Source organism: Malaclemys terrapin, chromosome 14 (genome assembly GCF_027887155.1).
Source record: "Malaclemys terrapin pileata isolate rMalTer1 chromosome 14, rMalTer1.hap1, whole genome shotgun sequence".
NCBI lineage: Eukaryota > Metazoa > Chordata > Testudines > Emydidae > Malaclemys > Malaclemys terrapin.
The window spans coordinates 40,438,399-40,448,102 of NC_071518.1; the positions used below are offsets into that span (position 1 = coordinate 40,438,399).

A 9,704-nucleotide genomic window follows, 5' to 3' on the forward strand; every position below is an offset into this window, starting at 1 on the left:
GTTTATTTCCATCTGGTGTATGCTTGCCTTTTGGTGGTGTGGCTTCTATGCCCTCCACTCCTCGTTCCAAGTCCTCTACCCTTTCACCCCTTCGTTCTGCTCCTGTCACTGGGGCAGCTGTATTGAAACTGATTCCCCATCGGCCCCACGGAAGCCAGAGGAAAACTGCCCAGGCAGTGCTCTGGCCCTGCACAAGGGCTGGGTGGAGGAGGGGCAGTGTCCCAGTGTTGTCCTTCCTTCCATGACGGCATTTTTTAAATCCTGGGGCAAACTCCCAGGTGGAGGTAGATTCCCACTCCCAATTTACACCGCTGCTCCCAACCAGCCCCATTCATTGGGATCAGGTCTCCCTTGTGCTAGGCCCTATACAAACCCAGAGTATGAGAGCCATGATCTGCTTCTAGTGCAGAAAGGGGGCAGTCCACTCCCTGTGTAATGACCTTCCCAGCATCTCATCTGTCAGCCATTTACAATGAAACTGCACAATGCACAAAATACTATAGCACAGGGACAATCCTATGTTAGCAGGGGGGGGGGGGGGGTCTAAGGACCTAGCCGATAAGTCTTTTCAATCTCTTAATTGCTGTGATTCTGCCTATCTACTAGTGCGTTCATTTTACTCCCCGACTGCCTCTGGGAGGCAGAGATTAAGAGTTTAGTTTTAATCAAACATCTGAAATGGGCTGTGTCCAAGTGACCTTTCTCTCTCTAGCCACACAATCCTGTTTCCGGAGGCCTTAGGGGATGCAGCCATAGAAGTCTGGGGGCTTGTGGCCACATAATTTCCTCCCTGTAGGAGGCAGCTAGTTCCATGGTCCCCTTTTTACAGCAAGATTATTCCCAGAGGTCTGGCGTGGGGCATGGTGATTTTACTGCTGATTTTAATTCGAGCTGGCATGAGTCAGTTACTCGTGGTGTTGGGCATCTAGAATACTTGGCTAGATGGGTGCTATAGAAACCCAATCTAGCAGTTCCCTGCAGTCCAGAACCGGGACATTGTCTAATGGCAGTTGGACAAAGGCTGTTCTCTCTCCAATGTGAAAATCAAAGCATCAGACTCCCGAATAACCAGAGAAAAGAAATACAAATTTATTATTTTTCCTTCCAACACAAATACACTCTTTTTCCAGAGCAAATTAGAAATACAGACACAATTTCCTACCAGCGTGAGAGAGACTACCTAGAAATGAGGGACACGGAAAGGAGCTACAATTGTTCCAAAACACAGTAGTATGGGGGCAGAGGGGGAATACAGGTTCTTTGGGTGAAGGTGAAACAACCCAAAGCACGGGCATGTCATTGTTCACGTAGCAGGAATCAGCCTGCTGGGAAAAGAATCCCACTCCTCTTTTATTTCTGGTAAAGCTGCTCATGGAATTCCTAGGAAGTGACTCTGAACCATATCACATAGCACGGTAGAGAGAAGCCATGTGAGACTAAAGGAAAAACCTTTTCTGAGCCAGTGGAAAATCAAAGCTATCCAGTTTGCAAACAGCGACAGCTTCTTAGGGGTGCTCTGCACAGCTACGGAGGGGCACTGGCTTGATGGCGGTTTCTCAGCCACACTGCCTGGGCGAGGAGGCCCTGGGCTGTTACCAGCATCCACGTAATGGCAGTACCAAGCACTTGAAGCCCTTTCCATTTGTGGGTCTCAAAGGCTGTGTCTTCACTAGGAATCAAGCTGTATTTTTAACCTGGGTTAAAATCCCAGTGTAGACAAGGCAAGTTGTAGCTGGTCAACGTGAACCACTGGCTCCCCCCTCGTGTTTGCTATGACCAGCCTCCCTTTCTAGCACATCAAATGGAAGGAAGCCTTTGTCCTACTTCTGGGGCCCTTCACAGCCTGTCCCCACCCAACCTACCGTCTCTTGTTCACTAGCGAGATGCTGGCGCCTGCCTCTGACCAGACCATGAGGCCAATCTCCATCACCCACTTGTTACAGCTTCAAACCAGCCCCTTTGTGCTTGCCCAGGCTGCCTCTCCCACGTGGTAGCTGTGCCCCGTCAGCATCCCTGGAGCTGCCGCATTATCCACCCCTTCCAACCCTGCCTTAAAACTCTCCTTTGCTGCGATGCCAACAACAAGGCTGCTGGAGTGCTGGGCGCTCTGCCTGTCCCGCTGACCAGTGCTGGCATTGGTCCCTTGTGCCCCCGGCTGCCTGGCTGCAGCTCTTGGCGTGTGCGCTCTCTGGGGCACGGATCATCTTTATGTTGGGTGTTTGTACAGCATTGGGGTCCTGGAGCTAGACAAATACCCCTCCTCACAAGACAGGCTAAAAACAATGGCCGTGTTTACATTAGGATTGTTACATAGGTTAACCACACCTTTTCCCTAGTGAAGCCAGGTCCAAATGTTTCATGTACAGGTCAGCAGATAAAGTCTCCCAATGAACCTGTGCAGTGGCTTGTGTATTGTCCCTCTTTCGCAAATGGGGAAACTGAGGCACAAGAGACTTGGTGGAGTGACTTGGCCAAGGTTACCTAGCAGGCCAGTGTCAGAGCTAGGTGTAGCGCTCAAACCTGCCTCCCAGTGCTGTCCTCTAACCTTGAGGTTTAGATGTAAAATCTCCAGGCCAGGGAGTCTGTCTCTGCCTGCCTCTAAAAGGCCTGGCACATGGAAATGATATTTCTCGCTCTGTGGTTTCCTAGTGATTCCACAGAAGGGGGAATGTTTGTTACTCTGGCAGCCCTGGGGGGGAGGGATCCCCCTTGGTGACCAGCCATGCCTCGGCAGAGCGAGCAGCGATTCGGAGAGATGCTGCAGCCTTGGCTGGGGGACTGAACGCTGGGGACATGGCTGAGCCCCAGGGTACGAGCTGTAGCTGACAAGCCAGTTCTGTCCCAGCAGAGCTCTGCCTCGTTGAGATTTCCATGAGCACCACAAGGAAGCAGCAAGACTAGTCCTGGAGCGTTTTGTCTGCGGGTCACCACGCTGCAGCCCTGCGCTAGCCCTTGTGGGAGGCAAGGAATAAATGCCTGCTGCTTCCCTGCTCGTTCTGCTGGACTGCAAGAGCCTGACCATCCCATCGGGGCATGGAAATCCTGCTCTGAACGACCTGGTGCAGCGAGAACTCAGGGCCTTAAATGTTGACTTGGGCGAGCGCGTCGGCCTGCTGCGGCCATGAGTGGGTGACATTTTGGCTCTTTCTAGGACCGCTTCATTGCAAGGTTCACTGAGCTCCGTAACGTGGGTCACGCAGACAGGCGATGGGAAGGGTCCCCCAGGAGGTCCCTGTTCTGCTCCGGATGAAGCTGGCATTTGAGCAGAGTGGCCAAAGCCAGAGTGTTTTTCCTGTGGCACCAGGCGTCTCTCAACCAATCAAGGCCCAGAGGCAGGGCAAGAAGCCACAGTGAGGCACACAGGAAAAACAGGGAATGACGGGAGCTCCATCCTGCACCGACGCTGCATGTGGCCTGAGCTAGTCCCTGAGCGGGAGGGGGTGATGTAGGGCCTGGGGGGGGAACCCTGCAGTGGGAGACAGTGGGTCCCTTGCATGGCACAGGGCTGCATACAGCAATGGCATGGCTTGGGAACCAACAGAGCAACACACCTTCTTGTTCCAACAGTGCAGGTTGCGGACAAAGCGAGGGCTGCCTGGATTTCTACATGGGTCTTAAATACGCCACCAGGGTCCAGACAGTCTAGCGCCTCGGGGGCTTTCTACCTGCCCTTCCCCCACACTACATTTCCCCCGCTGCTAAAAGGAACAATCATAACACCGAGATTTCCCTCCGTGTGGTGGGGTCTGGTGCTGGTGGAAATGATGAGGCGCGGGACACGGCTTTGTTGCGCTAGCGCTGAGACCAGGTACACTCATGTCATGTGTGGCACCAGCTGGCGGCCTTGAAAGAAATACAAACACAGGAAAGGAAATGCTAGCCAACCTGGGGAAGGCTGTGGCGCCCCAGTCCGGTTACTGGCTGCCCTCCGGGTCTGACGTGTGGTTTTTCATCTGCAAAGAGATTACTACATTACATTATTCATCCTTGTCGGCCACATGTACCAAAACACATGGGCCCTGTGTGCGGTCCCGCTCATGTGCACATGGCTACCTGTGGATCCCTGTGCACGGCCCCTGCTCGTGTGTGCACACGACTACCTGTGGGTCAGTGATGGCAGGGAGATGGCAGGGCCTCGTTGCCCTGCTCCACCTGTCTGGGACAATGTTAGTCAAAGCATACCCAGTACCACTCGCTGACAAAGGCGTCCTGATTTATTAAGTTAGTAGTAATTTGTCTTAAGAATTAAAGTAGTAAATGAGACTGATTTGTTTCAAAATCATGATGCTCTGTTACAAGCCAGCTGGTTAGAAAATTGTTTAACAGCCCCTGTGTTGTTCCCTTTAATTTCCTGAGTGTCCTGGGGGGGGGCTGCCACGTTGACTGGCTCACCTGTATCACTGGAGGGGCTGCCAAGGCACCCAGCTAGGATGCAGCCAGTCAAGGCGCCGTGGCAGGGTTGTTTGCAGCAGGTGGAGCCTGCTCCCTGGGCATCTCCTCGCTCCAGGCGTGTTTACAGTGTCTGTGTCCTGGGCATGCCAGCTCTGGCCTGGAGGGGGCTGGCTGGCTAGGGCTACAGCCAGGGGCAATCTGTGTCCTGCAGGGAGGCCAAGCCTCTCCCAAAACTCTATTCCAGCAACTCTGAGCTCAGGTGGCCCCAGCTTGAAAACCAGGAACTAATTCGTGGCACACGGCACACACACTGCCACGCCCCTGGCCTCAGTGCCCGTCTCTCCGCACGCCCCCACCAGCAGCTACACGCACTCAGCAGCCCTCCCTCTCCCATAGCGCAGCTGGATGTGTGCAGGGGAGCCTGGCGTGACGGGGGTGGGACACAGGCCGAGGTACACGGGCTGGGAGATGGCCATTCCTGTGGCTCAGGGGAATGCCCAGCACATTTCCCCACGCAGGCAAGTGAGGGCCCTTTGGCTAAAGCCCAGAGAAAGTCAGCGGCCAAAAGCTCTCTCCCTGCCTAAGCCACGCAGGGCCCATGCCTAGGCCTGCCAACCTGCCGGTTTCGCTGGGAGGCTCCCGGAATGGGCGCTCTCTGCTGGAAGCTACTGAAGCCAAACCGGGAGATTTTCGGCACTAAAAGTCCAGTGGCGCAGCAGGGCTAAGGCAGGCTCCCTGCCCCTCCCAAACCCCAACTCCCCGCCCCAGCCCAGTGAAAGTGAGTGCGGGTAGGGGAGAGCCAGCGCCGGAGAGGGGGGGGATGGAATGAGCAGGGTGGGGCCTCAGTGAAGGGGCGGGGTTTGTGTTTGTGTGATTAGACGGTTGGCAGCGCTACCCAGGACAGAGCAGCTCTGCTGGGACCTACCGTCTCCTCGGTGTCTGTGCTCTCCTCCTCACTGTCGATGTCCCTCAGGTCGCTCTGCGCATCGGCAGCTGGGCTCTCCTTCCCTTGCGGCTCCCCCGCTGGGTACGAGGGCTCTTCGCTCACTTGAGCCTTCTTCTTCTTCTCCCCCTCCTTGGAGCCTGCAAGATCAGAGCAGCCCCTAGACAGCAGAGATCTCTGGCTGCTCTGTGCTCTGCCCAGGAGGGACGGGCTCACAGGGCACTAGGGAAATGACCCAGGCCAAAGGGCTGTTAGTCTGTGATAGCCACTCCAGGGCCATGCGGCAGCCAGCCAGGAGCCCGATAGTCACCCCTGAATCCTCCCAAAGAAGCAGGCTGCAGTGTCCTACTTGCAAGCCTGGCGGGGGAGGTTCCTAGGAGGCAATGGACCAGCCGGGTTAGCGCTGCACCTATCCTCTCTGCACAGTGCAGCTCGGGCCCCATTGCAGCCCCCAGGCCATCTCTGGAGCCGTACTCAGAACCAGTTCAGGGGCGTCCCTGCGTACGCTCTTGTGTGTGTGTGGGGGGGGTTCCTGCCCGGATGCTGGGCCTTCACAGCTCCATCTGGGGGCACATGATCACAAGCAGCCTACGTGCCTACTTGTGCACACCCAATGCTCTGACAGCCTCCCCTCGCCGCTCCTCTCACCTCTCTCCCCAGCCAGCCGCTCCCGCCGCTGGTCCATCCGATCCAGACTCTCCAGCAGATTGTCCACCTGGGCTTTGATCTGGCTCAGCTCTCCCTTGATGGAATGCAGCTCTTCGGCACGCACTGCATGAGGGAGGAGAGGCCATTAGCTCCGTGGAGACGGACCTAGCCTGGAAGTGATGGGGAGGGCGATCCCAGCGAGGCCGGCAGCCTGGCTGGGCGGCCCACCTCAGAGCCATTCTGCACACTCAGCTCTTGGTGGTTAAGCATCAGTTACGTGCTAGGTGCTGCCGTCTGAACCTCCAAGCTGCGGGCAGGTCCCTGTCACCCTTTGCACCTGCTGTGTATTTCCTCTTCTAAATGCACAGCAGTTGGGCCAAACTTTTCCCCCCTGGAGGCACCTGGAAGGGGCCTGGGTTCTGGAACATCAGGCCCCTTTAAGGGCCCCTCCACAAGGCTCCCCAAATCCCTTGGCACGTTGGAAGGTCCCAGCTTCGGGGGCACCTACGTTTGCAAACGCTGGGCCTGTCACACTCCCACGCCAGGCAGCCGAGCCCAGGCGCTGCTTTCCTGGAGCAGGTTTTGGAGACAGTGGCCTGTAAAACCTGTTTAAAGGCGAAGTTCTTTCGCTACTCGAGCTGGGCGCTCTCGACAGCAGGCTCCTTCCTATGGAGAACGTGCTTCCTGCAAGCCATGTTGAGGAGCCCCCGCCCCAGGCGTGCTCCCCGAGCCACGCTCTGCCCAAGCCGTGCTGTCCTGGGGCCTCGCCCTCCCCAGGACACTCTCCACTTCCTAAGGCAGCGATCCTCTCAGTGTCCCTAGCATCCCCTCCAGTTAGCCCCCGCCCGCCCCCGCGAGCCGGAACGCTTACGCTTTGTCCGACCCAATGGTGCGTTGCTGCTGCCTCTCGGCCCCGGGTGGGGGATCAGGCTGCTCTTGCCCCCTGCTCCCACGTGGGCTCGTCTGGTCTTGACCGGAATGCGATTAATAAGGGGCGGGATCTTCTGGTACTCGTACACCCTGCAAGGGGGAGACACAGCCCCTAGCATGATCCCCTGCGCAGTGTCACAGGCACTGCACTGTCCTCGGGGGACGAAGGGGTCTGCAGGACGAGTGGGGAGGATGGAGCCCTCTCATGCCAGCAGGGAGCAGGAGTGGGGGGCAGGGAGCTGCTAGCCCTGGAAATCACAAGGCCTGAATGCCCAAGAACGGGCTGCAGCATGCGACAGAGGGGAGCAGGGGCCCGTGGTCTGGCACAAGCCCTCCCGCCTCAGGGCAGCGCGTGCTCTCAGGGGCAGTCGGGACGCCCTGCTCAATTCCTCCCTCCCCTGGGCGGTCAGTGAGTGGGGGGCCTAGAGGCACATGGCTGAGCCCCGAATGAAGGAAGCCCAGCTGGAGCGGCGCAGGAATGCCCGGGGCAGCCGGTGGACACTCCAGCCCACAGCAGCCCCTGGGATCCAGACAGCGCACAGCCCCTGGGACATGACGTCCTGCTCTATTACCGATGAGCGCTGCTGCAGGCAAGGGCAATGCGGTGCCGCGCAGGGGTCCTGGCAAGCTGCCCTTGTGGCTCTGGGATGGGTGAAATGTGGTGCCCTCAGGCTAGTCACCAAACCGCCTGGCACCACCGGGGGATTTCAGCTCCTTTGAAGGGGCAGCCCCCTGCTCTTTACCCTCCTGAGCGTTACCAGGAGTCGTGCAGCAGAGACAGACCATCCCTCCCAGCCCCCAATGCACTTGGCTGCCTACTGACTGTCAGCACAGACGGAGGAAACATTAATCCCCAGGGACTCTCTCTGCTAAGCGGCTGCTATTAGATAAAGGCTTAATGATGAGATCGGGGCCAGATCCTCAGCCGGTGCAAATCAGCACAGCTCGGAACAGAGCCTGGCTGCAAGGCTCCTGGGGCAGCGGGTGCCAGCCCAGCTCCCGGCGGCAGAGCGCCTACTCCCCCAGGGCCCTGGCGCCGCTCCCAGGCACCGGCTGACACGTCGCGTCTACGACACGCGACGGAGTCACTGCAGCGGACAGGCACCGGCTGACACGTCGCGTCTACGACACGTGACGGAGTCACTGCAGCGGACGGGCACCGGCTGACACGTCGCGTCTACGACACGCGACGGAGTCACTGCAGCGGACAGGCACCGGCTGACACGTCGCGTCTACGACACGCGACGGCGTCACTGCAGCGGACAGGCACCGGCTGACACGTCGCGTCTACGACACGCGACGGAGTCACTGCAGCGGACGGGCACCGTCTGACACGTCGCGTCTACGGCTCGTGATGGTGTCGCTGCAGCGGACGGGCACCGGCTGACACGTCGGGTCTACGGCTCGTGACGGCGTCACTGCAGCGGACAGGCACCGGCTGACACGTCGCGTCTACGGCACGTGACGGCGTCACTGCAGCGGACGGGCACCGTCTGACACGTCGGGTCTACGACACGCGACGGCGTCACTGCAGCGGACGGGCACCGGCTGACACGTCGCGTCTACGACACGCGACGGAGTCACTGCAGCGGACAGGCACCGGCTGACACGTCGGGTCTACGACACGCGACGGCGTCACTGCAGCGGACAGGCACCGGCTGACACGTCGCGTCTACGACACGCGACGGAGTCACTGCAGCGGACGGGCACCGTCTGACACGTCGCGTCTACGGCTCGTGATGGTGTCGCTGCAGCGGACGGGCACCGGCTGACACGTCGGGTCTACGGCTCGTGACGGCGTCACTGCAGCGGACAGGCACCGGCTGACACGTCGCGTCTACGGCACGTGACGGCGTCACTGCAGCGGACGGGCACCGGCTGACACGTCGCGTCTACGGCACGTGACGGCGTCACTGCAGCGGACGGGCACCGGCTGACACGTCGGGTCTACGGCTCGTGACGGCGTCACTGCAGCGGACGGGCACCGGCTGACACGTCGCGTCTACGGCTCGTGACGGCGTCACTGCAGCGGACAGGCACCGGCTGACACGTCGCGTCTACGGCACGCGACGGCGTCACTGCAGCGGACGGGCACCGACTGACACGTCGCGTCTACGGCTCGTGACGGCGTCACTGCAGCGGACGGGCACTGGCTGACACGTCGCGTCTACGGCTCGTGACGGCGTCACTGCAGCGGACGGGCACTGGCTGACACGTCGGGTCTACGGCACGTGACGGTGTCACTGCAGCGGCCAGGCACCGGCTGACACGTCGCGTCTACGACACGCGACGGCGTCACTGCAGCGGACAGGCACCGGCTGACACGTCGGGTCTACGGCACGTGACGGTGTCACTGCAGCGGCCAGGCACGCCCAGGTTACTTCCCTCTAGCTAGCATGGGCAGCAATAGTGACCAAGTGGCAGCATGGGCTAGCAACCCAAAGGCGCAGCCTGGCTCCCCTGGAGGTTTGTGCTCAGGTTATTAATCTGAGCTGCCACGTCTACACTACTACTGTTATCCACACTAGCTAGCTTAACGCTGGCACGGGCGTGCCTAGCCCATGCGGCAATCAGCTCTTCCTCTGCACCGGAGACGTACCCTGAGGTAGATGAAACTTGGCCACTCAGAGCTGGGATACAGGGGGAAAGGAATTCAATCACAGCACTTCATCAGCCTCCCCCCTCGAAACACCACAGGGGGAAGAGCTGGCAGTGCCCAGGGGCCAGACATCGCTCACCTGTAAGGGAAATCGTCCCTGTAGAGCTCATAGTCCAGGTCACAGTTACTGCT

The 9,704-nt window shown here is 58.9% G+C and overlaps 1 protein-coding gene across 1 annotated transcript in view; it reads right to left on the bottom strand.

The window, feature by feature from the left end:
• Positions 1-1,065: 1,065 nt before the first annotated feature.
• The window catches only part of LOC128849082 (heterogeneous nuclear ribonucleoprotein C-like), a 42,322-nt gene continuing 33,683 nt past the window's right edge, over positions 1,066-9,704 (bottom strand). The window contains exons 3-7 of the mRNA XM_054049457.1: positions 9,652-9,702; positions 6,855-7,003; positions 5,984-6,106; positions 5,318-5,475; positions 1,066-3,953 (exon numbers count right to left, since the gene is read on the bottom strand). Coding sequence (XP_053905432.1) covers positions 3,915-3,953; positions 5,318-5,475; positions 5,984-6,106; positions 6,855-7,003; positions 9,652-9,702 — 520 coding nt within the window. The 3' untranslated portion in view covers positions 1,066-3,914. The remainder of the gene's footprint in view (positions 3,954-5,317; positions 5,476-5,983; positions 6,107-6,854; positions 7,004-9,651; positions 9,703-9,704) is intronic.